Genomic DNA, 27,527 nt, shown 5'->3' on the forward strand with positions numbered 1-27,527 from the left:
TGGTGAGACACCATGCTGGCTTCTTTTAATTTTTTTGTCTGTGGTTCCTTTATACCTTTGAGATTATATGACAGTTGATTTTAAATCTTTGTCTAGTAAGTGCAATACATGGGCTTCCTCAGGAACAGTTTCTATTAGTTTCTTCTTTTTTTCCTCGCATATGGGCTATACTTTTTTGTTTCTTTGCATGCCTGGTAATTTTTTGTTGAAAAATAGACATTTGGAATATTATAATGTGGCAACTCTGGAATAAGATTCTCTTCTCCCTGGCATGTGCTGTTGCCATTTGTTATGTGTCACTGTTGTTTAATAGTTTTCTGAACTATTTTGTATTCTTTTGTTGTGTGTGGCCAATGAAGTCTGTGTTCCATTAGCTTAGTGGTTAGCTAGTGTTTTGACAAAGTTTCCTTATATACCTGGATCCTAGAAAAGAAGAAAATACTCTCCCAGTCTTTGCAGAGTGCCTCCATGTTAGGGAATTCTTCAATGCTTAGCTAGGCCATCTACAACTCTGCCTTACCCTTGACTTCCTGTTTTGGGGACCCTGAAGTTCAGCCACAGGTGAGAACTTAGGGTCTTCTCAGGCCTATTCTGAGGATCTTTCTGGCTCTGGTCATGTTCTTGGCCTTCTTGATTCCCTGGTATACATGGTAGCTTTAAAAATCTCTTATTCCCCATATATCTCTTTCCCCAACCTCTTCCTTTCCAGGCTTTTGGTCTATTCTTGCTAGTCCCAAGTGTCACCCTTTGCCTCAGTCTGCTGTGGCCAACACTTTTGCCTTGAAATGCCTTCTGCAAATGCCATCTGGGAAGCTGCCTTTTCCTGTCAGATGGAACCTCCCATTTTCTTGCGTCTCTGCAGGGCTACTTACTGCTCTGAATCCCAGCTCCTGACCTCCCTGACTTCCCAGCCCTCTACCTCCCTGCCCAGTTATCCCCACTCCTCAGGTGGAGTCAGAGCAGTATACAAACTCTAATTAATGCTGTGGCTTCTTGGCTGTGAAGTCTCCCCACCTGCCCCCCAAGAGCCTCCCTTTCTCTCTGCTGCCTTTTAAAATCCTGTAATTCCTTTGGGGTCTAGCTCAGGTTCTGCTTCTTCCACAAAGTCTTTCCACATTTCTTTCTTCCTTTTCAGAATAGCTGTTATATATGGTTTGCTTATTTGGAATTTTTCCTGGATGAAGTTCACATAGTGCTGAAATTGCCTAAAAATTTTTAAATGTACAGTCTGAGTCAGTTTTTTTTTAATTGAAGTATAGCTTATTTACAATGTTACTAGTTTTAGCTGTACAACATAGTGATTCAATATTTTTATAGATTATGCTCCATTTAAAATTACTATAAAATATTGGCTGTATTCCCTGTGTTATACATTACATCCTTGTATCTTATTTATTTTATACCTAGTAGTTTGTACCTCTTAATCTCCTTCTTCTATCTTGCCCCTCCCCACCTTCTCCCCACTGATAGTGACTAGTTTGTTCTCTGTATCTATGAGTCTGTTTCTGTTTTGTTATATTCATTTGTTTTACGTTTTAGATTCCACATATATGTGAAAACATAGTGTTTGTCTTTCTCTGTCTGACTTATTCACTAAGCATGATACCTACCCTCCAGATCCATCCATGTTGTTGAAAGTGGCAATTTCATTCTTCTTTATGGCTGAATAATATTGCATTGTGCATGTGTATGTATATATATGTATGTGTGTGTGTGTATAATATATATACACACACCCCCACATCTTATTATCTTTTTTTAAATTAATTTATTTATTTATTTATTTTTGGCTGCTTTGGGTCTTTGTTACTGCGCACAGGCTTTCTCTAGTTGTGGAGAGTGGGGGCTACTCTTCATTGCGGTGTGCAGGCTTCTCCTTGTGGTGGCTTCTCCTGTTCTGGAGCATGGGCTCTAGGCATGTGGGCTTCAGTAGTTGTGGCTCGTGGGCTCAACAGTTGTGGCTTGCGGGCTCTAGAGCACAGGCTCAGTAGTTGTAGCACGCGGCCTTAGTTGCTCCGGGATCTTCCCAGACCAGCACTCAAACCCGTGTCCCCTGCATTGGTAGGTGGATTCTTAACCACTGTGCCACCAGGGAAGTCCCCACATCTTTTCTATTCATCTGTTGATGGACCCGTAGGTTGCTTCCACATCTTGGCTATTGTAAATAATGCATTAGTGTTTTTGTTTTCTTTGGATATATACCCAGGAGTAGAATTGCTGGATCATACGGTAGCTCTGTTTTCTTTCTTTTTTTCTTCCTTTCTTTCTTTTTTTTGAGGAACCTCCATACTGTTTTCCCTAGTGGCTGTACCAATTTACATTCCCACCAACAGTGTAGGAGGGCTCCCTTTTCTCCACACCCTCTCCAGCATTTGTTATTTGTAGACTTTTTAATGATGACCTTTCTGACTGGTGTGAGGTGGTACCTCATTGTAGTTTTGATTTGCACTTTTCTAATAATCAGCAATGTTAAGCATCTTTTCAAGTGCCTGTTGGACATCTGTATGTCTGCTTTGGAAAAATGTCTATTCAGGTCTTCTGCCCATTTTTAAATCAGGTTGTTTGTTTTTTGGATATTGAGTTATAAGAGCTCTTTATATATTTTGGATATTAACCCCTTATCAAACACATCATTTGCAAATATCTTCTCCCATTCAGTAGCTTGTCCTTTCGTTTTGTTGATGGCTTCCTTTGATGTGAAAAAACTTTTGAATTTAATTAGGTTCCATTTGTTTATTTTTGCTTTTGTTTCCCTTGCCTGAGGAGACAGATCCAAAAAAAATATTGTTAAGACTTATGTCAGAGAGTGTACTGCCTGTGTTTTCTTCTAGGATTTTTATGGTTTTCAGTCTTACATTTAGGTCTTTAGTTCATTTTGACTTTATTTTTGTATATGATGTGAGAAAATGTTCTAATTTCATTCTTTTACATGTAGCTGTGTTATGCAGTCCCTATCAAAATACCTATGATGTTTTTCACAGAACTAGAACAAATAATCCTAAAATTTGTATGGAACCACAAAAGACCCCAAATAACAAACGCAATCTTGAGAGAAAAGAACAAAGCTAGAGGTGTCATGCTCCCTGACTTCAGACTATACTACAAAGCTATAGTAATCAAAATAGTATGGTTATGGCACAAAAATAGACATAGATCAGTGGAACAGAATAGAGAGCTCAGAAATAAACCCACACACATATAGTCAATTAATCTATGACAAAGGAGGCAAAAATATACAATGTTGAAAAGACAGCCTCTTCAATAAGTGGTGTTGAGTCAGTTTTACCTTTTTTCATGAATAAGTTATTTGTGTTCCAGGATGACATATGTGATAAAAGTTTGTGTTTAATGAGAGCAAAAGAAGCAAATATTCCACGCGGTTATTATGCCATTTAAGTTAGGGGAGTTTCTCACCAAAGTTTAGAAATGTTTGCACTTAAACAGCATTTAAGAGGTGGATGCACACTTCACTTCTGCATCAGAGTTTTAGGTCATCAAACTGCCCTTTCTTCTGCCTGTGGCATAGCCATCATACATGGCGGTACAGGGGCAGGCAAAGGGCACCATTGGCCAGCTGCTTTCCACTAGTTCTGATGCCTCATGGTGTTACATGGGATAAGGTGCCCTTAAGCTTATTCCTGAAACTGGTCAGTATGGCTTACATATACTGTTCATTGGAAACATGGTTTTCCACTTGATATTTTACATTTAGAGATTCCTCAGGGATAAATCTAACTGAAAGTGATATTTTCAAAGGCAAGTTTCTTCAGAGATTAGTCAGCAGAGGTTTAGAGTTGAAGGTTGCTACATGGAAGTGAGATCAACTCTGGGCCTTTGACACGTATTGGACTTAGGTAATCAGTGGGGCTGGGTCGGGGGACATTAGGACAATTCATGCGTAAGGGAGAACGGGACAGTCTTTGCGTAAGGGAGGCTTTATTTTGAGTTTATGATAGCAGATTAGGGCTATGTAGTTCTTGTAGATTCAGCTCTCTAAGTAGTTACGTCATTGCCAAGGTCTGCCAATTATATCTGAAGGAGGCAGACTGATGCTGCTGTTTTTTTTTAACTCTTTGTTGAAGTGCTATTTCTTTTCTCTAACTAGGTAAAATTTATTACGAAAGGGAAATCTTTGGTCTAGTTCAGCATTGCCAGGCCCTTGCATTTTGTCTTTTTATAAAAGGATGCCAGTGATTAGTATCTTCTCTGCAGCATTATGGTAACACTAAATAATTAGAGAAGTTGAAAATATCCAGCCATTGGGGAATGAGTGGTTAAATAATTTATGGTATATACTCATTGTGGGATACTAGTCAAGTGCTAAAAATGAGGTCTGCCTATATGTTGAGATGTAAAAAGAGGACCATAGTATATTGTGAAAAGCAAGATGCAAATAACATGTATATGGTGAGCTATTTTTTTTCAGAAGAAAATCATGTATATGTACATAGAAGGTGCTTAGGTAATATTTTATTAAACCCTTATTGTGTGCTAGCACTATGCTCAATACTCAGCATACCCATGTGATCTCTTGTAGTTCTGACAGCAATGCTCTGAGGTAGGTAATTATTTAACCTGCTTTAAAGATGAGGAAACAGCAGCCTAGAGAGTGTAGGAAGCCTACCCCAGGGTGCATAGTGGGTTAGAGGCAAAACAGGACTCCAGCCCTGAAGCCTGCACTCCCAACCACCGTGTTTTGTGCACTTCTTGTTAACAATTATCTGCTGAAAGAGCGTACGGTGGCCTAGTAGTTAGTAGGGATGTCATATGAGACTCATATAAGATGGATATTCAACTAGGTGCCTTCCAGATCCTTCCCTCACTCTGCATTTATGTCCAGGCTGCAGAAGCCTCCTGCATGCGTTTCTGAAAGTGCCGCTTCTCTGGACAGCACATTGTCCCCTCCATCCCACCCACTCCCCCACCCCCACCCCCACCCCATGCCTCTTCGCCCAATGATGCTGTTATTCATTTTGGAATTCAGAGGGCAGTTAGGCTGCTTTGTTTTCTGGCTTCTTGCAAGCTCTAGGAATCTGCATGAGTACTTGAAACTTCATCTTGCTCTTAAAGCACATTTAGAACATAATGGCTGTCGTTGTAAATGCTACGGTAACCTAGGTCTACAGTTCACATTAAACATTAGCTCACATTGCCTCCAGGTTTGAAACCAGTGTACCCAGAAGAAATTTACAAAAGGACAGTGATGTTGAAATATTTTAAGTGCAAACAGCAGGATTCCTGTGTGTTGACAGGGACAAGGCTATGTTGTCTAAAGTCCCTGTTTGATTCCTCATTTTCCATCCCTTCCCAGTGGTCTTTTCCTCTTTGGACCTTCTGCAGTCTTGTGACTGAGCATTCTAGCTCCCTCTTTGTAAAATGCCTCTGATTAAATATGTATATGTAAAATTTCTTACTTTATCCTAGAAGACATCGCTTTAATATGGTTTTAATTCCCTGGAGGGATAGTACTGCCACTGTTGACCAGTTGGAAAACTCAAGACTTGGAAAAAAAAATTTTTAATGCTCATAAGTACAGAGGGGATTTGGTTGCCAGAACTGTTTGTTGGGGCAATTGTGTCCTGCCTTTTGCTTCCCACAGTCCAGTGCTTGGTGCACAAGGTTTTGGTTGATTACTTTGTATTGCATTCTAGTGGGAACCAGTTTCTCCACCCATTCTCACTCTCCGTGATCTCAATTCCCTGTTGTTCCTTGGGCCTGAGGATGCAGCTAGATCTGAGAATGGGAGGGAGTGAAGTGAAAGATGCTGTCATTTAGTGTAGGAATTGGTTCAGGATATAATCCTGTCCCCTTCTTTTCTTGGTCAAAGCAAAAATAATGCAGGAGTCACGTGAGCAGGATGTTTATCAAGTGTATAGGGCCAATTTATCATAAGAAGCTTTGGGAAACTGGACTCTGATGATTTCCCCATAATGAATCTGCCTCTCAAGAATCCTTTTCCAAAAATCACTGTTCTCTGTAGCCCGTCTGGATACTTTTTTAACATCTTGCTTGTTAATGTGATTGCCAGCGTCTTAGAGAAGTTGACAGTTTCTGTGATTTCTATTAGCAGAAAAATGTGGGCTCAAAAGCTTTTCCTCTAAATGAATCTGTTATGTAACATCCAAGCTGACTCAGAATATAGGTGCATACTCTTGCTCTGGGAAGGTAGAAGAAGGGGAAGAGCCCAGTTCAGACAAGGTGCGGGCGAGGAGGCAGGGCACCCAAGAGCAAAGGCACCCTGTGCTGTAATCTCAGCCTAAACCATATCTCTGGGAAGGAGTTTTTTGCTTCCTATTTATTTGTATCCCTGAGTAACCACAGACCCCCACCTCCAACGTGGGATGTTAACCTTGGTGCACTGAGGAGATGAGCTGCAGAGCTAAAGCAGAGTCCCAGAGGAGCTTCAGTTATGCAGAACCTATACAACTTTCTTTGCCATACATTGGCCACACACTTAGGGCTTGGCTTGGGAGATGAGAGCTAAGGGCTGAAATTCCTCAAGGTGAGAAGACACCCCTCCCCCCCAGAAGTGGACTCCTCCAATTTTCTCACATGATTATTCAGGCACTTTCACTTTTCCATATATAGGAGTCACTCAGGAGCAAGCTCTGGCCAGTTGGAGGGAGTGACACATCCTTCTCCAGTCCCACCCTTCTCATCCCTCCGCACCTTTACTCTCACGTGCGCTTGCAGGCACTTAGGCAGAAGTGAGCCCTGTGGCTCTGCGGAGACGAGCCTGTTGGGTTTAAAGAAGGAAACAAACAAACAAACAGAACCCTCAGGCCAAGTCCCAGCATAAAATTGTTACCTTGAAGAAGCTGAGTGGAGCAGTGTGAAGAGATGAATGGACCGGTGGATGGCTTGTGTGACCATTCTCTAAACAAGGAAGGAGCCTTCATGTTCACCTCGGAATCTGTAGGAGAGGGGCACCCAGGTAAGTAGGTGGTCCTGGTTGGATGGTGACCTGTACCGGGGGGTCACCATTACTGAAGGCCTGGAAAACGATGTGTGTCAGTAACTGTAAGGGATCTTGGCAAGAACAATATGCAGTATTTTTTTATTCTGTTAATTTGCAGTTTTGTAAAACAGTCACTTGTTATGCAAACAATAGATTGTAAATTAACGAAGCCAGGGATCTGTGCCGCAGCCCACCACCAGCATCTCCTCACAGTGGGACTGTGACAGAGAACACACGGTTGGTTGGATAAACATATCATATGTGTAAAAGGTATCATCAGGTATTAACTCTATATAGAGAGATTTTTTTTTTTGAGTAAAGCTTTATTATCAATGAGCAGCTTAAGTCAACAGAGAATGTTCCCGCAAGCAAGACCATGGGTCACTAAGTTTTGCATGTAAAGCATGTGCAGTTTAGAAATGAACGGCAGTGCGTCCTAAACAGGGGCTGAGGCAGATCCCTGGAAGAAAATTCCAGCATTTTATTGGGTCTCTGAAAGGTAGGAGGACTGTGATGTGGGGAAACGAGAGAGGCTTCCGTGAAGACCACAGTGGGAGCCTCAACTTTCTGGGACAGTGGTTCCCAGGCTTCAGGGTGCATCACCGTCACCCCACGGGCTTGTTAGAACACAACGTGCTGGGCTCCACCCCCGGAGTTTCTGATTTAGTAGATCTTGGGTGAGGCTCAAGAATTTGCATTCTTAAGAAGTTCCCAGGCGATGCTGATGCTTCTGATGAGGGAGCCACACTTTCAGAACCACTGGTCTAGGAGAACCTGGGGGACCAGACACTGATGTATGTATTTAAGCACCTCTTCAAAATTCACTGGAGTGTTTGAAGTTCTTGGTAACTAATCATCACCAAGTCTAACTTTTTTTCATCTTCCTCATCCTTGTTCTTTCTCAAAGAGCTTTAACTTTCATTCCTCGTAACCCAGCTTTAGATATCTCAGTGCACTGCTCCTTCCATATGCTTCAGCCACTGGTTCTCAGTTGGGGAGGGTGTGCCCTTTTCCCGCAAGGGCATTTGTAGTGTCTGGAACCTTTTGGTGGTCACAGCTGTCGGGGGCCGGGGCAGGCGTGGGGTGAAACTGGCATTTAGTGGATAGAGGCCAGGTGTGCTTCTCAACACCCTGAATGCACAAGACCATCCCCCACAAAGAAGAAATTTTCCAGCCCCAAAGGTCAGTATTGCCGTTGAGAAATCTTGGCTTAAACTGAGTTTTGTATGTAACTTAGCTCAATTCAATGTAAATAGCATCTTTAATTCTGCACGACTTTATGAAGTTTCTAGGTTTACTGTACTCATAATCTCAGATCCATTGCTATGTCTAACATATTCTGGACAGCTCCATGATGTATGAAAGCCGTATACAGGTTAGGAGATGGCCATAGATAGGATTTGCTCCATGTGGAGGAAGTAGGTGCTTTGTCATGCAGTGGCCAGTGGTCCCATTGTACACACAACAATGTGCTCAATGGACAGAGAATGAAAATTCCAGCCAATCAGTTGGCTGTTCTGTCTACTTAATGGCAGCCCTTCAATTTGTCTGATTCTCCTTGCGCTTGCCACTATAAATTAGCCATTCACGTTAAGACAGTTTCCTTGGTGGCTTTCTGCTTGTCATTCCAGTGCTGAATTCCTCTCCATCAGAAAGATAAAATTAATGCTTCTTTTTCAACTTCTAAGAAAACCAACTATTGGCTATCTTAAGACTAGTAAGTGATATTGATAGAAATTTCGAAAGCCTCAAGAAACAGTTCAGAAAGGACCTCCTAAAGCATTATCTTAGTCTGTGAAGCTGTCTTAATACCCTTGCTCAACTCCAGCTTTATCCCTAATATCCCTTATCCTATTTCCCTGTGTGCATTGGAATCATGTGACCTGTGTCGTCTAAACGAGCAGAGTCATCCATGGTCATTGTGTGAGTGGCTCCTAGGAGGCCGGATGGCTGGTCTAAAGTGGATATTTGGACAGCAGGAGGCCATGATTGGTAGGGGGTTGCAGAGGCATGGACTCAGGCAAACCTAGATTTATAACCAGGATCTGCAGGAAGATAGAAAAACTCAAATATATGTTTAGTAGCAGTTTCTGAAGGAAAGATTAGAGAATTCACCTTCAGATTAACTAACATTTTAACTACAGAACTTAATAGGCACTTTCAAAAGCAGAAATGCGTGATTCTGGACCTGCATTCTTAATTTAAAAACTTAAAAAATGACAGGAGGGACACAAGGAAATTTTGGAGGTAATGGATGTTTATTAAACCTTGATGGTGGTGATGGTAATACAAGTATGTACATATGACCAAACTTACCAAATTACATACATTAATTATATGCAGATTTTTATATACCAATTATACCCAAATAAAGCTGAAAAAAAACTTACTAATTTACTAAGAGCAGACTCTATGGGTATTTTTGAACACTGAATGAGATGTAATATGTGTAAATAGATGTCACTTTTTTTTCTGAATTTGTGAATATAATGCCAAAGCAAGAGTGGATTTTTCCACAGTGTCTACATACTCGACCATGAGGAGTCTTTTTTTAAAAATTTATTGATTTATTTGTTTTTATTTTTGGCTGCGTTGGGTGTTTGTTGCTGCGTGCAGGCTTTCTCTAGTTGCGGCGAGCGGGGGCTACTCTTCATTGCGGTGCACGGGCTTCTCATTGTTGTGGCTTCTCTTGTTGCAGAGCACGGGCTCTAGGCGCATGGTCTTCAGTAGTTGTTGCTCGCAGGCTCTAGAGTGCAGGCTCAGTAGTTGTGACGCATGGGCTTAGTTGCTCCACGGCATGTGGGATCTTCCCGGGCCAGGGCTCGAACCCATGTCCCCTGCATTGGCAGGCAGATTCTTAACCACTGCGCCACCAGGGAAGCCCTAGACCATAGGGAGTCTTTAAGGCAAATCGTAGAATAAGATGAAATGCCAGCTCATGTTGAACTCTTTGTCAGTCCCACCTTGATTGAGGAGGTCAAACCCAGCTGTTAGGATATCTGGCTTTCAGGAGGCTGAGTGACGGTGGGAAGGATCTGAGAGCTGCTTGTGGAAGTATTCTGCAAAACAGCAGTGGCAGTAATGTGCAGAGGTTCTCTTATGGGATTCTTACAGGTGTAGTCCCAGAACCGGGCGTGGTATTTTCTACACAGCGCACTGCATCTTGTGGGACCAGCGGTACCATGTGTCTGTCCCATCCTAGTCTGCCTCTTGGCACCTAATCTTACTGATGTCATCAGTTAGTGTTTTAACTTCTGTTTCTAGGATTTTTCTAGATGTTAGAATTAAAGGGAATATGCTGAGGAATGAGATACTTTTTAGTTAGAAGAATATGCGTGTGTGTGTGTGTGAATTGCTTTAGGCTCTTGTAACTGGTTTTGGAATATATTTCTTTTTTTAGGGAATTCTATGACTTTATATAATATACACATCCAGTATTAAGGCAGAAGTGGGAAGAAATAAAAATTCCAAAAAATTTATAATTTCTTATATTTAAAAAGTGTCCTCTTAGGTAGATTCGATATGTAAACTGATGAAATATCTAATTATTTTAACATTTCAGTTTGCTAGGCTTAATATTCCTGTGATTCTTACATATGTTCATTCTTGTCCAGATAAGATCTGTGACCAGATCAGTGATGCAGTGCTGGATGCGCATCTCAAGCAGGACCCCAGTGCCAAGGTGGCCTGCGGTAAGAAACGCCTGATCCCTCCTGCTGGAGACCTGGGTGGGCTGAGCGTGAAACCTTTCCCTGTGTTGAAGCCTTCAGCACAGCAGAGAGCTGGGGACTTCAGAGCCTGGAGGGCTCCAGGGGTGATAGGTCTAGCCCCCTCACTTTACTGAGGAGATCTTGGGTGCAGCTTAATCAGGGCCTTAGCCAAGGTCATGGGTAGGGGTCCCGGCGTGGAGATCAGAGCCCCGATCTCCTCACGGTCAGCACCCTGTCCTTTTTGCTGTACAGACCCACCCTTCCCTCTCCAGTGCCACCCTAGCCCCCAGAATGAGCACTGTAGGGACCTGTGCCCCTCTGAGGGTGGACTTCACCCTGACATCTTTACAAATAACCTGCCTTGATTCTCTGCTCAGGACCCCATGCCTAAAGCCTGCAGTGGAGTTTTAGCAATAAGGGGGCAGGAGAGGCCTCACGTATGTTGGCTGCATTCTGCATTCTTTATGACTGCATACAGCCAGTGTCTCATTCTAATCCACAAAGCAGTCTTATGATTATCTTCATCCAACAGCTGAGGCTGAGTAAGTAGTTCAGGGTCAGGCAAGTATGCAACAGTAAGTGCGAGAGGTCTGAAGACTCAGGTGTGACCAGTTCTTTCCGAGCCGCAGTTCTCTGGGTGGCCTGTGAAGATGGTCAGCACTTGTGCCGGGATTTACTCTCCTTATTAGCATCATGATTTTTCCTTCTGGAGTCCATTCCTTGTGCGGTTCCTTGCCTGTCTCTTTCTCAGCACTGTGAGAGGTCCAGGTGTGGAGCCCCCTTCGCCAGCACGTGGCCACTAACGTGTCTCCTTCCCCTCAGAGACGGTGTGTAAGACGGGCATGGTGCTGCTGTGCGGGGAGATCACCTCCGTGGCCATGGTGGACTACCAGCGGGTGGTGCGGGACACCATCAAGCACATCGGCTACGACGACTCGGCCAAGGGTGAGGCCAGGGCCCCAGGGCTGAGTCCCACCTGAGGCTCTCCGTCTCCTGGAAGAGCAGATACCTCCCAGGGGAAGAACGCTCCTAGGCCCGCCTGCCACGGTCCAGGGCTCACAGCCTCTGGCACAACAGTGTGGCAGCCCAGGCGGATCAGCCCCTGTCCAGCCATGGCTGACTCTGGTCTTGTTTATGGTCCTGCCATCTTGGAAGAGGAAGAAGCTCCCAGTACAAGGAGCTGCCCTCTGTTGGGGACATGTTCCCTGCCAGGCTCTGGGGCTGGTCTCTGTGTGCATCTTCCTACCTAACTGTTCGAGGAACTCTGCTCGGCTCCTTATGCAGATGAGGAAGTTGAAGCTTCCATATGTCAGTAACTTGTGTAAGGTGACACGATCAGTAAGTGGCTGCCCCCCCCAGTTGGGACTTCTGCACTTTCTACTAAGTTATGCTGCTTCCCCACATAGACAAAGAAGAAGGTGGCTGAGTCTAGAACGGGTGCCGAAAGTAGGCACAGGAGACAGGCTGGCCCAGGGTAGCTCCAGTGCCAGGCAGTGTGGGAACCTACAACCCAGTGAAGGGGCCCAGACCCTGGTGAGAGTTGAGGAGGAGCCCTGTGATGGGGTGGGGGTGAGAGCTGGAGAGAACTGAGGGCCCTGAAGCAGACTCCCACACCTGGGACCGGGCAGGCTGGGAAGGGGCCCAGCCTGGAGGGCGTGAAAGGACAGGCTGTGAGGGCCAGATGCTAGGGCCAGTGTACACTACGTTCTACTTATGGGTTGTATGGGCTGACATGTGACATCTTTGTGGGTCGGGGCAGGCTGGGGTGATGTGCACGCATCTCCATAAGTGAGAGAGTCTCTCTCTGCGTGAGGGCGTGGACACACAGAAGCTCAGTGCAGCCACCTTCTGGCTCGCCCAAAGGACTCGCTTGAGCACACGGAAGTTTTGGGGGTATATCAAGAATCACTGGGAGGAAACCAGTGGGTACAGGTCGGTTCTCCCAGCCAGCATGCGGGGTGTCCGCGGAGGAGACGCGTTGTCCCAGAGCAGCAGCCTCCTGACACATTACCACGCAGAGCCTTCGCCCTGTTCTACCAGGAAGAGCCGACTTGTTTATGTACATTTAGACCTTATTCAAGAGCAAACCTTGCTCGGCGTTAGGCAGCAGGAACGTTTCCCGGAGGTATAATGTCCCCCAGAAAGGGAGGAGCGGGAATGAGCCCACCTGTGCCTGTCAGTGCGCCTGCACCAAGCGGCCAGCAGGCTGTGGGCTGGCCTGAAGCCACAAGGCCCTAGGCTAGTGACTCCCACTGCCCTTTCCCAGCCCTCCTCCTCTCCCCTTAGTCCCCTGAACTCTGTTCTCCTGAATCATTTGGAGCCTTCAATTTTCAGCGCTAAGAAGATTTATTATTTAGACCCGGAGTGAGGAGGTGAGTCCTTGGCAGCTAAAGATTGTTCCCTAAAGGTTGTTCCTTGGTTTGTGCATTCAGAAACCTGCACTGCGAACAGGGGCTGCAGAGGACAGAGGTGGCCTGATGGCTCCTGAGTGGGGGCACTGCCTGGCATTAGTGATACAGTACAATGTGCCCGGCGGCCAGTTGGAGGCAGAGTGTGCAGTGAAGAGCTGCGGGGGGGACCATCCAGGGACGTTTTCAGAGAGGTAGATGGACTTGTGGAGGGGGATGGGAGGCAGAGGAGGAGCATTCTAGGCAGAGAGCCCTAGTGGAGGTGGCAAAGGAGGTCGTGTTTAAGGCTAAGCCTGCGTTTCCGTTGGCTGAGAGCTCTCAGCCGGGAAGGCCTGGCTGGAGCTGAGTGGTTTCCGGTTTACCTCCTTTGGTGGCAGGTCCCCACTGGAAGCATGAGCATAAACGATAGATCGAACCTAGGCTTTTTTTGTGGTTTTGTTTGTTTTAATAAGCCCATTCTGGCCACATGGGTAGGAGGACAGACTGGAAAGAGGGTGACAGTCATCTTGTCACTGGTACGTGTCCCTGTGGTGCGGCCTCTGTGCGTTTTAGCCTCTCATTTGTGTCCGTCCTGTAGCTGAGCCCAGTGAGGACCAGTGTCAGGGAGATTGTGCTGTGTGCCCGGCAGCTCCCTCTCAGGGCTCCTTGGCCTGGGCTGCTGCTACCCAAGACTCCATGTCCCAGGTCCCAGCCCGCTGTTCCCACCTCGGGGGGACTGGCCTCCCTCCCTGTGCTTGAGCTTCCGGGATGGCCTGAAGGGGCCTCGGCCTCCAGAGGTGTGATTTTTCCATTTTGTTCCAGGCCTCGGGCACATCTTGGGCTCAGGGGACTCTGGCTCTGGGAGTGTCTCTGGATAGTTCACATGCACCGCATTGTTCAGTATATTTGATGCTTGGGTTTGGCGTATGCCTGGGCTTCTGAACGGCAGTGTTGAAAGGGCCCTTGATGTTCATTCAGTGCAGTGATTTTCCACCTGGGTCCTGGGAGGTGCTTCTGGGAGAGACAAAGGGGGCAGGGCCGTGAGTCACCCACCTGCCCTTCAGCCAGGGCAGCTGTAGCTGTTATTTGGTCTTCATACTGCCGCTCTGTGTAGGAGATATATATATATATATATATATATATATATATATATTTTTCTTTTTGCTGTACACGGGTCTCTCACTGTTGTGGCCTCTCCCGTTGCGGAGCACAGGCTCCGGATGTGCAGGCTCAGCAGCCATGGCTCACGGGCCCAGCTGCTCCGCGGCATGTGGGATCTTCCCGGACTGGGGCACAAACTCGTGTCCCCTGCATCGGTAGGCAGACTCTCAACCACTGCGCCACCAGGGATTCCCAGGATATATATTTTTAATCAAGGTGTGATTTAATACACTGTGGAGGATTTTTTTTGACTAAAGAGTTGCACGTGATAGGATGGGAAGGATACTGATGTTCCCCATCCTGGGCCTCAGCTCTGGGCCCAAACGGATGGTAGAGAGACCACCCATGCCGCTAAATGCCCTGCCGTGTGCCGAGCAGTCCCCCAGGAGCTCCAGCCTCCCTCTGCTCAGGCCTGCTCTCCTTGTGCCTAGGCTTTGACTTCAAGACCTGCAACGTGCTGGTGGCTTTGGAGCAGCAGTCCCCGGATATTGCCCAGTGTGTCCATCTGGACAGAAACGAAGAGGATGTTGGTGCCGGAGATCAGGTCACTAAACGCTGAGCGTTGGCCCTGTGTCAGGACGGCAGTGCAGTGTGCTCTGTCTGAGGGGCTAGCCGGGGAAGTTCATGTGTAATGGACTGAATGCACTGTGGGGTAGACCCCCCCGCCCCCATGCCTGGAGTGAGTCACCCCTTCTTCAGGGTAGTGACTTGAGGGCAGGGAGGGTTGGGGACACCCGGTGTGGGCTTGTCTCCCCTTCTAGAGTGTTGAGTTCGGGGACCACGTCTTCCCCTCCACAAGTGCCCAGTGCAAAAGTTACATACCAGCGAGGATGGAGGGCCAGTGGGGCTTTAGATTTGAGGAGGGTTGTTGCCTGTGGTCTGAAGCAGGTGTCCGCTGCAGGGCCTGATGTTCGGCTACGCCACAGATGAGACGGAGGAGTGCATGCCCCTCACCATCATCCTGGCGCACAGACTCAACGCCCGCATGGCGGAACTGCGGCGCTCGGGGCAGCTCCCCTGGCTGCGGCCCGACTCCAAGACGCAGGTGAGCCCCTGCCCTCCGCCCCCCGTGGGGCTCCAGACACGTGCTTCAAACACCACCCCCCTTCCTCTTGATTCTGATCGTTGTTAAGATCCAAATGTTCCGTCTGGGCATTCAAAGAATTGTTGATTCTGAAAAGAACTATTTGTTTCAAAAATCTTCAGCTCCAGATCTTTTCTCCCCTGCCCCCAACATTTTATTATGAAAAATTTCAAGACACAGAAAAATGAAAAGAGCAGTTCTGGGTTTTTAGTGGGGGGGCTTTCTTAGCATAAGTTGACTCTAGTAATATGATTCCCCAATTCCTGCCACAAACCTCCTCTGTAACAGGTTTCAGACTTTCGGTCGCTGCCTATCAGGTCTCCACATCTTGAGCAAACCTTGAACACACCGTGAACAAGTACTGTCTGCAGCTCGCTGTGGCCCTTTCGCTTTGTTTCTCATAAAAAGGCTTTGCCGATTCTGACTCTCTGTGGCAAGCCGCCCTGACCCCTGTGCTCCCTGCAGCGATGAAATCCGCACCGAAGTCTGTACTATTTGATGGCCGGTGGTGATGCAGGTGTTGGCACACGCAGAAGCCTCCTGTCCGCCTTCTCTCCCCGCATCCTGACGGCCCTGATGGCCCCTTTCCTCAAGGCTTCCTTCCCCAGCTCTTCTTCCACACTCCAGCGGGATCTTGGCACTTCCTCTTCCACGCTCTTTCCTCCTGCCCACGCTTGTGAATCCAGCTTTCACCTCTGCACACTCCGCTTCCAAATCTTCCACCTGCAGGTCTAACTGAATCACCAGCCCCATTACTCATTCACCCCGCAAACACCCGGGCCCCGGGAGCTCTCCTCAGCTGAAGGAGTGCGATGGAGCCCACCTTTCCCTGGTCCTGTCTGTCTCCACTCTACCTGGGCTCCCGTTTTCCCTCTAGCGCATCCCTTCCGCTCCAGCCCCATTTCCCAGGCCAGGCCCAGGAACAGTGAGGTGTCCTCCCAGAGGTTCTCCCTGCCTGGAAACTTCAGTCAATTCCCTTTGGGCTTCACTTTTAATTTCCGTGTATCTGCTCAGAATTGTCTACAACTTTCTGCTTCCTTCCTACTTGTTATTCTGCTGTTTAACGCCGTTTATGGTCTTCCAGCTTTGCCTTCTTCTGTCCCCACCCCCAGTCTTTGCTTAAACCATATCCTTTCACTCACGCTCCCCTTTTCTCTCGGTGCTTTGCACCTGCGCTCCCACACTTTGCCTTCCTTGGAAGCTTTCTCTGGCCCCCACCTGTCTGTCAGTGGCCAGCGTGGTTCCCACCTCCTCATGGTCTTCTCTGGCCGTCCTCAGGTGGGACCTCCTCTTGACCCCGCCCCTGGAATTTGGCTCATGTGGTTTTATAGCTCAGCGCGGTGCACGCGACTCTGTCCCGTTACTCCAGCTTCACAGAGGTGCATCCTTCTCACCCCAAGTGCAAGGCCACACAAGGCAGAAGTTGCATATCAGCTGTACCTGGGGCAAGGGAGTACCTCTGTGGTCTAAAAGAAACCCTTCCTTGGGACTTCTGGTGTTATCTACATGACCCCCGAGGTGAGAAGTAGAATCATGAGCAGCCCTCAGGTGTTCTTTGAGGTTGTGGGCAGGAGAGCTAAAACGTGTGGATTGTGATGGTACCAAAAGAAAAGAGCCCTCCCCGCCCTGTGCCAGAGCTGTGCTGTGGTGGGAAGCAGGCTGGAGATTCACAGAAAAGGAAATCCTAGAACAGGGATGGGAGGAAGTAAGTGGGGTGACTCGGGTTTCCTTCTCCCTGCCTGAGGGTAAGGACTGGAGGGTCCACCTACTGGACCCACTGAAATAGGAAAGGCCTCCTGTATTTGCTTAGTAATAGAAGGTTTCTGAGTCTAGAAGGCAGTGAGGGAGGGTGGGGAGGATGGGCTCTTCCAGGCTTTCCCTTCTTGCAAGGAGACACTGAATTCTCTTACAAATGCTTCTTTGGATACCAAAGTCGGCCTTACTCCCCTGCCGCAGGCAGGCCCTGAGCCAGCGGGCATCAGAGAGGGTGTGGGGGTCTGCTGACGGGGCCTCTCCCTGAGGCCCTCGGCCGGCCTCCACGCGGCTGCTGCACTGGGCCGGGCACCCTGCCAGGAACAATGTCTGGGCCTTCTCCTCTATACCTTACTGGTAAAGGATTTTCATCATCTACCCAGAGTGTTGACTGTGAACAGGATGAATCTTTCCACCTGAACAAATTCTTGCTGCTGATACTGAGAATTGAGTGGCAATACGGATGGCTATTTTTGTACCTGGCCAGAGTTGTGTTTTCCACGGTGTACTTTTCCCCACATCTTGCTGACGTGATGAGATAAGAGTGATGCTTGGGGCCCTTTGCTCTGGCACAGCTCTGCTTGGGGTTTGTGGCAGAGCGGGGGAGGCCGGTAGCAGTGGAGATGGGCCTCAGCAGCTGCGCAGGATAGGAGCCTTCTCCTGAGGCCAGACGCAGCAGGTCTGGTCCCAGAGCTGCCACAGGGCCTCCCCTCTGGAGCCCGCCAAGCCCCCAACTCCAGCTCCCTCTCACAGGGCCCTGGGTGCACGCAGCCCAGCATTAGAGGGCTGCTCTCAGAGCACAGGCGGTGTGCATCTGCCCATCTCACTAGGATCAGGCATCGTGGGGTCAGGGCTCTTTCTCTTCCTTCTTCTGGATCCCACCCTATGGCTCTTTGGACCAGGCAGGACATAGAGTAGAGTTTGATACACGTCCCGTGTTTGATGGATATCTGAGGGGCCTTTGGGCAGGCCGGTACCTCGCCTCAGGCATAGCCCCGGGAGCCACTGTTTGCTGCCCTGTGGTCCTGTCAAGGCCCTTGGGGTGGGGAGCAGTCATGTGCCTGCCGGCCAGTGTCCCTGCCAGACCATGCAGCATAGCTGCACTCCTGCAGGCGCACAGCCCCTCTGGGCACTGCCCTTGTGGGTCCATGCTGCCTCGGGTAGCGACAGGGCCTGTGGCTCCAGCATTGAGGGTCTTGGGTGACGACCTTGTGCTGGGCAGAGACGCAGGCACCAGGCCACACAGCGCAAGGTCACAGCCCACCTTTGCTGGCTGTGTGATCTTGACCAGAGTATTTATGTTCTGGAACCTCAGCTTTCTTGTCTTTAAAGTGGGGCTGGTAACAGCTTCTCACAGCGTTTGGCATGGCTTGTCGCGTACAATACACACTCAGTCAATTGCTGGCTTCTTTTTTCTTTTCCCAGCCTCATGTGCCGTCCTCACCATCCCTTTCCCTCTCGCTCTGTAAGCCCAGGGTGCCCAGGCTGCTCTCCTTCGTCACCGGACAGATCGGGCTGTGATGTCGGGCCCTCGCGCTCCCTGATGTGTCGGTAGAGGACAGGGTGCAAAAGCATTTTCTCTGTGCTGCTCTGGGCGTGACACAAGCTTTGGGGGCAGGCAGAGCAGTGTTTATCTCTTGGGCTTTTCACTGACTGGCGTGTGACTTCAGGGAAGTTGTTTCACTTCTCAGAGGCTGGTCTTCCTCATTTGTAAAGTGGAGACAGTAATGCCGGTCTTGCTGGGATGGTTTAAATATTCATCGATAATGCATAGAGTGGACACAGAACTGGAGGGAGTGAACCCCAGCTCTGTCCCTATGGCCTGCCCTGCGAGGGAGCTGCAGGCAGGATCCTTCCCTCCACGCACTCTCTGCTTTTCCTTGCTTTTGTCCAAACACACAGAGGCTGGTGACCCAGAGCTTGCTGCTCCCTCCAGTTCAGTCTCCCTGGCTCGAGTCCCTCTCACCCTGTCCCTCCAGCAGGCAAGGCCTCTGGCCCCATATGCTTCCAGAGTTCCTCCACTGAGGGGGCCGGGGCAGTGGGCATGTGGCCTTTGGACTCCTGTGTTCCTTGGTGGGAGCCGGGGTGTCTTGGTCCTGGGCCACGGAGGGTCAAGACAGGGCTTTGGCAGAGGGACATTTGCTGGCACCCAGAATCCTCTGAGGTAGGAGGAGTGGAGTCTAGTGGGTCACAGAGCAGAAACTCTGTGACACCCGAGTCTCCAAGTGGCACTGATTGTGGTCACAGGTGGGAATAGCTTGTGCCTCATGCCCAGTCATCTCACAGCACCAGGCAGTTACTCAGTTTAAGAATGTGTCAGATGAACTTTACTGAAGTCCTTTTGAGGACAGGAGATCCCTCTGGCTCCTGGGAGCCCTGCCTGCCTTTTGGGCACCCGCGCCTGGCAGTGATGAGTCCTCAGCTCAGGGCAGGGCCTCACGACGTTTCCTCCCTCCCTGCCTCCCGCCAGGTGACAGTGCAGTACACGCAGGACAGCGGCGCGGTCATCCCAGTGCGCATCCACACCATCGTCATCTCTGTGCAGCACAACGAAGACATAACGCTGGAGGACATGCGCAGGGCCCTGAAGGAGCAGGTGATCAGGGCCGTGGTGCCGGCCCAGTACCTGGACGAGGACACCATCTACCACCTGCAGCCCAGCGGGCGGTTTGTCATCGGAGGCCCCCAGGTGCGTCCTCGGCTCTGAATGAGGCCCTGACTTTGCTTACCTCCCTGAGTGCAAAGGCCACAGGAGGGTGGTGGCTTTGTGTGGCTCGGCCAGGTAGGTCTGGCCCTGGACGAAATGTGAAGTCAGCTCGTTCTGTGAAGCCTGCTGTGCGCCCTTGAGTACAGGAGGAATTGGGGACATGTCCCCAGGAGGCTCCCCCTCAGTGCTGCCTGGCCCTCCCACTCGAGACGTCTCATACGTGTCCAGCTGCCGCCTGACCCTGCCCGGGGCTAACTCACCATCATGGGCGCTGAGCTTGCCCGGGTGGCACTTCCTGGGTCTTGGACACACGTGACCTGCAGCTCTTGTGGGCACCAAGGTGGGGCTGTGTTTTAGATGGGGACATGGGGCTGCCCCTTTCTCCTGTGCAGCCGGCGTGAGCAGTCAGAGAGAGCCCTAGCCCCTCCGAGAGGCTGCTGACCACTGCCTGGGCACCTCCCTGTGGATGTGTTGCCACAAAGCGGAGCCCCCAGGTTGGGTCCTGTAGCCAAAGTAACACAGAAACCCAGGGTGAAAGGAAGGCACAGCTCACTGTGTTTTCCTGCAGGACTTCTCAGGGCCTCGGCATGCTGCTGTGAACTGTGGATCTCTAAGCGGGGTAGGGGGGCATGGTATAGTATGCAGACTTTCCCCGCATCATTTAACAGAAACATAGAGACCCCCCCACCAAACGTCTTTGTCGACAGAGATGCACAGAGCAGACACTTGAGGAAATGGGCAACTTAACGTTTGCCGGGTGGCACCAGCCGGGGCACAGCCCGGGGTGTATTTGTCACAGTGCGGTTTCCTCCTGCACTTGGATTTCTCCTTTATGATTGACTCCTACAAACAAAGGCTTTACGAGCAGGCTGTGACCCCAGCTGGCCCACCTTTTTGCCCTTTCTGATGAGGTTCTGACAGGTGACCTGACTTCTGTGACTAGTCAGTGATTGAACTGGGATTAGAGCCCAGGGTTTCTGGCTGACTCCCAGCCAAGGGGTCTTTGGAACGTGTGCCCCCAGAAGCTTTGGGGACCGCCTCCAAGTTGTGGTCCAGCAGCCACTGCAGTGCTTTGGCCGCCTCCTCCTCCCACATCCTCCCTCTATGTCTTCCTTTCCCTCTGCAGGGGGATGCGGGCGTCACTGGCCGTAAGATCATTGTGGACACCTACGGCGGCTGGGGGGCGCACGGCGGGGGCGCCTTCTCCGGGAAGGACTACACCAAGGTGGACCGCTCGGCCGCGTACGCTGCCCGCTGGGTGGCCAAGTCCCTGGTGAAGGCAGGGCTCTGCCGAAGAGTGCTTGTGCAGGTGGGTCGGACCCCCAGGTCTACCCTGAGTAAGGGCACCCTGGCCTAGGGGAAGGCCCACACTTTGCCGGAGGATGCGACTCTGTGTGTGTCATGTTGGGCTCTGTGGCCGGTGCCCTGAAAACCTGGGAGCGGGAAAACAAGTCTTCAGGCAGCGGGGCACGTACAGAAACTGCCCACCGTGAAGATGGCAGGGATTTCTAGGCAGATGGGGGGCTGGGGGAACGTGTTGGGCAGGGTGTGTGTGGTTTCAGCGTCACCTCCCTGAGGATGGCAGGGTCTCTGCAAGGGGCCCGTCCTTGACCCTGGACTCCTCTGGAAGGTGTCCTATGCCATTGGTGTGGCCGAGCCACTGTCCATTTCCATCTTCACCTACGGAACCTCCCAGAAGACAGAGAGAGAGCTGCTGGCTGTGGTCAACAAGAACTTCGACCTTCGGCCTGGCGTCATCGTCAGGTAAAAGGACCGCCCCTTCTGTTGGGCAGGACCCTCTTCCCTCACCCAGTGCTCAGCTCATTGGAAAGGGAAGCAGAAGGAAGCATGTCCAGCCTCCCAGAAGCAGGAGGGACTTCAGGCTCTTGGTCCAGCACAGTGCAAACCCCAAATGCAGGATGTCTGGTTTGCAGGTTGAAGGCGGCTGGGTTGGGTCCCTGCTGGCCCAGCAGACCCTGACCCCAGAGGGGCCATCTTTGAGCCTGGTGGGGGATCTTAGGAAAATAATCACAAGGCCCATCGGCTGGGAGTTTAGTCGGCAAGTCCAGCCCCACCTGCTCTCGTTTCTGATGCCACCCCTGCTGCCTGGAGCTTGGCAGTGTTGATGTCGGCCTGGGCCAGGTGAGTGGAGTGGAGAGTAGGCCAGAGTTCACATCCCTGGTTCCTGCTGCGTTTGTGAGATCAGTCGGGCTGTCCCTGAACTCTGAGCCTGTTTCCTAAGCACCAGTGGCAGTCACCTCGTAAGACGTGGCATGGCGGAGACATAACACTTACGGGGAGTTAGTTGTTCTCAGGTGGGTAACACCACCCACACAGACTGCCGTAGTCTCTTAATTGCTCCTGTGCCCAAATTCAGAGGAAGAAACTCTGCTACTTTTCCATTAGAAATGACCTTTTTTTCTGCTGAACATGTAGGGACTTGGATTTGAAGAAGCCCATCTACCAGAAGACGGCATGCTACGGCCATTTCGGAAGAAGCGAGTTCCCCTGGGAAGTTCCGAAAAAGCTTGTGTTTTAGTGCTGGTGGGACCGGGCCTGGCTGCACCGTGGAGGCATCTGAGTGGAACAGAGCCATGTTCCTCTTCTCTAGGACCCCAACTCTCAGATCTCCCGGACCCAGGGTTGGGCCTTGCCCACCCACTGCCACCTCCCTGGCAAAGCCAGGCCCCTCTGATTTAGCAGGAGGAGGAGGCCTCCTGGTGCCGGGCTCAGATCTCCTTGTGAGGACAGTCATGAGGTTCCCTTGCCTCTCCCTCAGGCCAAGGCGATGTGAATTTAGTGGAAATCTCACCCGTGTCGGCAGTCAGTCCCCTCGCTCACCTTCCGCCACGGCCTGGACGCTGATCAGCCCCTGCCTCCCTGGCGTGTGCCGAGGGCAGCACACGGCACAGATCTCGGGGCTCCGTGTGGGCCTGGGTGTGCCGGGGCTGCCCCTCACATCTGCGGCCGTGCGGTCAGTGTCCTGAGCCCAGGCCTTCCAGAGGCCCTCCCAGGCTGGGCTTGTGGCGGGGGTGAGAGCATCTAGTGTGTAAGGGACCGAGCTACTCACTGATCTCATTTCTTCTTCACTGCAACACAGTGAGGTGACATCCTGTGTTACCTGCATGTATAGATGGGGAAGCCGAAGTAGCTTTCACAAGGCCCCACAGCTGCGTGGGTCAGGGCCTAGATGTGAGAGCAGGAGCCCATACACTGTGTCTCCCCCCGCCAGCCCCCCCATCTCATGCCAGAGACAGGTCTGAGCGATGACCAAGTGGATTGAGATGAGGCTGTGACCTCTGTCCTGAAGACTTGAGGTTGCTGGAAATTAGGGGATTAACCCCTTGGTGAGCCCTGGGCCATGATCTGCAGAGTCAGGACAGAACCAGAGGGGTGTTTCCTATGCCTCTTTCATTTCAGAAGACAGTTTGGGGTGCGCTGGCTATCCTGGCCCACGGGGCTGGGCTGGAGTTGGGAATTAAGAGGCAGTGGTATAATCCCAGCCCCTGACCACTCAGGGACATGCAGGGCTGGGCCTGTGGACCCCTGGGGTAAGGGTCCAAGACCAGTCCTGTCCCATTGGGCTTCCTAGAGCAGGAGCAGCAGCTTGTCCCTTAAACAAAGGATAGAACCCTGTGTCCTCCACAGCTTTCTCTCTCTCTGGCCCCTCTGTAACCCCTGCAGTCTGAGTGCTATTAGAGTAAGTGGGTGAGCCCCTCAGACCCCCCCTTCCAGAGAGGACAGCCCTAAGGCCCGAATATCAAATGTTAAATGGTGACTCAAGTGGCAGGGCTTGACCCCTAATGGGAGATAAGTCAGTCAGGATGTCATGAGGAGATTTCTGCCTTTACCAGGCAGCCTCTGGGGGCAGCTATACCCCTGAGGTCCTGGGTGGTCCTTTGCGCACCGGGGTCTTGGAAGCTGCACGTTCCCCAGCCTTTCCACCTGTGGCTGGCACCCACTCCCCCCAACCCCCTTCTTCAGCCTGGGCCTCTGACAGCTGCACCTCTACCTTCTCCCCACCTCCCCAGACCACAGGCTCCGGTAGGGGCCTCCATGGGCTTCTGGAGAACACTGGGTACTGGCCTTCTTTCTGGGGCACACGGTGCTGGATCTGGCTGGGAGACACAGCCCAGGAAGCCTCATCTGGGTGGCAGACGGCCAGCAGCTGGGCTCTAGGCCTGAAGCACAAAGACCCTTGGCTTTCTCTTCCCGTCAGGGAAAAGACAGCTGTTCAGGGCAGAAAAAGAAGCCCAGATCTCCATAAAAGCCTAGAGCTGGTGTGTGTGATACGGAAGCTCAAGTCTCTCTCAGGGCTCCAGGTCACCCAGGAAGTCTTGAGTTCCTTTCGGGAGAGGGAGGCTCAGCTTTGCAGGTGGCTGAGTTCCTCTAACTTGGGCCATATTCGAAGTGAAAATTCAGAATTTTATACTTTCCCCACCCGCTGGAGAAACAAGGTTTTTTTGGGTCAACACTGTTTATATGAAACTAGAGTCTATTTGTTAATAGTTCCTGCTAAACCGGTGAATAAAAACTCAAGGAGCAACTACTCTATGCTTAGTTTTTGTCTGCAACCCCCTAGAAACCTCCCCTCCAAGTAACATTACCTGATCCCCGTCCCGCAGCGAAGCAGGTGTCCTGCCCTCAGGGTTTCCCAGCCAGGGTCCCTCCGATCCCGTGCAGGGGGGGCCCAGCCAGCACAGGTTAAGGCGTCTCATGCCACCTCCTATGTCATCACTGCATCACCGTATTCATTCTGCAGCACGCCGCCCAGAGGTAGGCATTCCTAGCAAACCCACGTCACACGTGGAGACCCTGAGGCCCGACGTGGGATGGGAGTGTGGCCGAGGGCACCTGGCTGGCAGGTGGCTTCAGAGTGTGCCCCCTCCATCATCTGGCGTTTGTGCCCCTTGTCCTTGCCTGGTTCCTTCTGCTGCCCCTCCCTGCGTGTTGTCTGCAGTAAGCCTGGCACGAGGCAGGCGCTCGTGCGGTGTTTGTCAGCCGGTTCAGTGACTGAAGTGAGGTGAGTGAATGAAGGGGGTTGGTTGGCAGAGATGAGCCAGGCCTTCAGTGGGTGCACGTTTCCCTTCACACGTCTCGTGAGGAGAGTTAACAGACCATCGTTTGGATGAGAGATCGTCCCCACAGGAGCCCCCAGAGAGGTCGTCCTGGGGCGTGGTCAGAGCAGGCGGTGGGGAGGGGGTCAGCTCTGGGGAGACGTCCCGATCAGGCTGAGGAGGGGGAGACTGCAGAAAGAGGTTTCTGGTGACACCCCGACACAAGACAGGCTGACCAGGGCGCCAGGAAGGATAGACCTGGGAGTGTGGCAGAGAGAGGAGACCCGTGCTCCGGAGGCTATTGCCTGGGCTGTGCAATGACTACGTTTCCTAGAAAATAATACACGTAAGAACACATATAAATAAAAAGATGCACATGAGCCGTGTTAGGATATGTGCCCGTGAGGGAAGGTGGTAGAAGAACGGCTCTGTGGGCATCAAAGGCCGAATAATTAGTGAAAGCAAGGAGGGGAAGCCCTTTCTGGGCCATGAAGTTCCCAAGTGTCAAAGTGTCAGGGAAATGAAATAGCAAAGGAGAGGGGAAGTGGGGGGAGGGGGTGGCGCGGGGGAAGGGGGAAGCCAGGAGAGTTGCGGGAGTGGGGAGCGTCCTTGGGAGCTAAGCGAAGGTGAGCGCGGGTCTCCCACGTGGAATGCCACCAGTGGCTTGCGTGACATGAGGCCTCCGAGTGCCCAGGGACTTCAGCCACATGCAGGTTGTCGGTGACCAGGGGAAAGGAGACTCCTTAAAATGTAAATGTGGCTGTGTTTCGCACCCCAGTTGTAATCCTTGAGTACCTCTAATACATCAGGTATTAGCGGTCAGTGTCCCACGTGCCTGCCCACTACCCATCTGTCTGCCCTCATTCTGGGCTCTCCCACCCACCCCGCTCCAGACTCCCTGGCTTCTCTGGCTTCACCAAACAGGCCCCACTCACTCCTGCCCCAGGACCTTTGCAAATGCCATTCTTTCTGTGATGCTCTTCTTCTGTCTTTGGATGGATGCTCTGTCTCATCCTGTAGGTTTCAGATGAAATTTCTGTGTTTCTGAAAAACCCCTTCCTTGATAACCTCCCCTTTCTCCTCCCATTTTTCGTTTCTTGTTCAGTGTGTATAATGTGTAAATATGTGATTTCCTTGTTTAACCTTGGGGCCCAAACCCCTTGTGTCTCCTTCTATACCCACCCACCCTTTCGTCTCTTCACAGGTGGTTCCTCCGAACCCTTCCAGTCTCAGTTTACTAATCACCCCCCAGAAAGACTCTCCCAAACATCCTCCATAAATCATGGCCATCTTACTCTGGTCCTGAGCCATCAAAAGCTGTAATTCCTTGTGGGTGGCAGTGCTTGCTTGTTCATGCCTGTCGCATCCATAGGACTCAGAATTCTTTTTGTTTGTTTATTTGTTTATTTATTTATGGCTGCGTTGGGTCTTTGTTGCTGTGTGCGGGCTTTCTCTAGTTGCGGTGAGTGGGGGCTACTCTTCGTTGTGGTGTGCGGTGGTGGCTTCTCTTGTTGCAGAGCACGGGCTCTAGGCACATGGGCTTCAGGAGTTGTGGCTCGCGGGCTCTGGAGCGCAGGCTAAGTAGTTGTGGCGCACAGGTTTAGTTGCTCCGCAGCATGTGGGATCTTCCCAGACCAGGGCTCAAACCCGTGTCCCCTGCATCAGCAGGTGGATTCTTAGCCACTGCGCCACCAGGGAAGCCCCGGACTCAGAATTCTTGAGGTCTTGCCTTGGCTGCTCTGTTTGCCATTTCATACCTGGTTCCAGTGCAGGGCCTGGCACAGAGTAGGTGCTCAATGTAGTCGTATCAGAATGAATCCTAGGTGTGCCCATCTCTCCTGCTCCCTGAGCTCCCCTTATCAAAGAGGTTCTGCAGGCGCTGAGAATCCTGCTTGCCCTCCGGTGGGTTCTGTGTCAGGCTCAGGTGCCCAGAGATGTAGATGTAGATTACCATCCTTCATCAGAGTTGTGTGGGGTTTTTTTGTTTTTGTTTTGTTCTGTTTTGTTTTTCTTGTATGTGTGTGTGTGTTTTAGCACTTGTTAAGAAGTAGCACTGTAACCGTGAGTAGTTACACAGCAATCACTTGGCAATTTAATGTTTCAACATGAAGTGACCAGGGAATGAATGACACGATATGACAAAGCCCATTTCCCACAGAGGGTCCAGAGGAAGGTGACATCAGATGGGGAGGCACTCGGAGGCGGGTGTGGAGGAAGGGGAGTTGGGAGTTTGGTCTGAGAGGTGGTGGTGGATGGAGGGGTGGGGGAATGAGAGGCGATTGGGAGAAACAGCAGCCCAGCAGTGGGTGGCTGGTGTGAAAGGCTTGGAAATTGAAACTTCAGGAGAAATTTTGGCCTGGGACAAATTCCCCAGAGCAGATGTGACCCAGGCACAGTGTAAGAAGCGGTGACACAATAGCCAAGATATGGAAACGACCTAAGTGTCCACCAATGGAAGAATAAATAAAGAAGATGTGTCGTATATGTACAGTGGAATATCACTCATGAGCAAGAAGGAAGTCCTGCCATTTGCAACAACATGGAGGAACCTGGAGGTCATTATTCTGAGTGAGGTAAGTCGGAGACACACACTGTATGACGTCACTTACCTGTGGGATCTACAAAAGCCGAACTCACAGAAGAGAGTAGAATGGTGGTTACCAGGGGCTCGAGGGGGTGGAAGGGTGAGTGGATGGGGGAATGGGGAGATG

General features: G+C 50.6%; 1 protein-coding gene across 1 annotated transcript; it reads left to right on the forward strand.

The window, feature by feature from the left end:
* The first annotated feature begins 6,740 nt into the window (after positions 1–6,740).
* MAT1A (methionine adenosyltransferase 1A) lies at positions 6,741–22,368 on the forward strand. The gene is made up of 9 exons (XM_060091695.1): positions 6,741–6,934; positions 10,573–10,650; positions 11,491–11,613; positions 14,648–14,760; positions 15,118–15,261; positions 19,523–19,741; positions 20,886–21,068; positions 21,390–21,523; positions 22,196–22,368. Exons 1-9 carry the CDS (start codon positions 6,841–6,843, stop codon positions 22,296–22,298), a joined length of 1,191 nt encoding a protein of 396 aa, XP_059947678.1. The 5' UTR covers positions 6,741–6,840; the 3' UTR covers positions 22,299–22,368.
* Positions 22,369–27,527: the final 5,159 nt, after the last annotated feature.

The sequence above is a fragment of the Mesoplodon densirostris genome, chromosome 1, assembly GCF_025265405.1.
Source record: "Mesoplodon densirostris isolate mMesDen1 chromosome 1, mMesDen1 primary haplotype, whole genome shotgun sequence".
NCBI classification, from domain to species: Eukaryota; Metazoa; Chordata; class Mammalia; order Artiodactyla; family Ziphiidae; genus Mesoplodon; species Mesoplodon densirostris.

Excerpts from the sequence above, each read along its gene's own strand:
- MAT1A (XM_060091695.1), top strand. The coding sequence starts at position 6,841 with ATGAATGGACCGGTGGATGGCTTGTGTGACCATTCTCTAAACAAGGAA. Across the intron at positions 14,761-15,117 it reads ATGTTGGTGCCGGAGATCAG|GGCCTGATGTTCGGCTACGC; the intron begins GTCACTAAACGC and ends TGTCCGCTGCAG. Across the intron at positions 21,069-21,389 it reads GCCGAAGAGTGCTTGTGCAG|GTGTCCTATGCCATTGGTGT; the intron begins GTGGGTCGGACC and ends CTCCTCTGGAAG.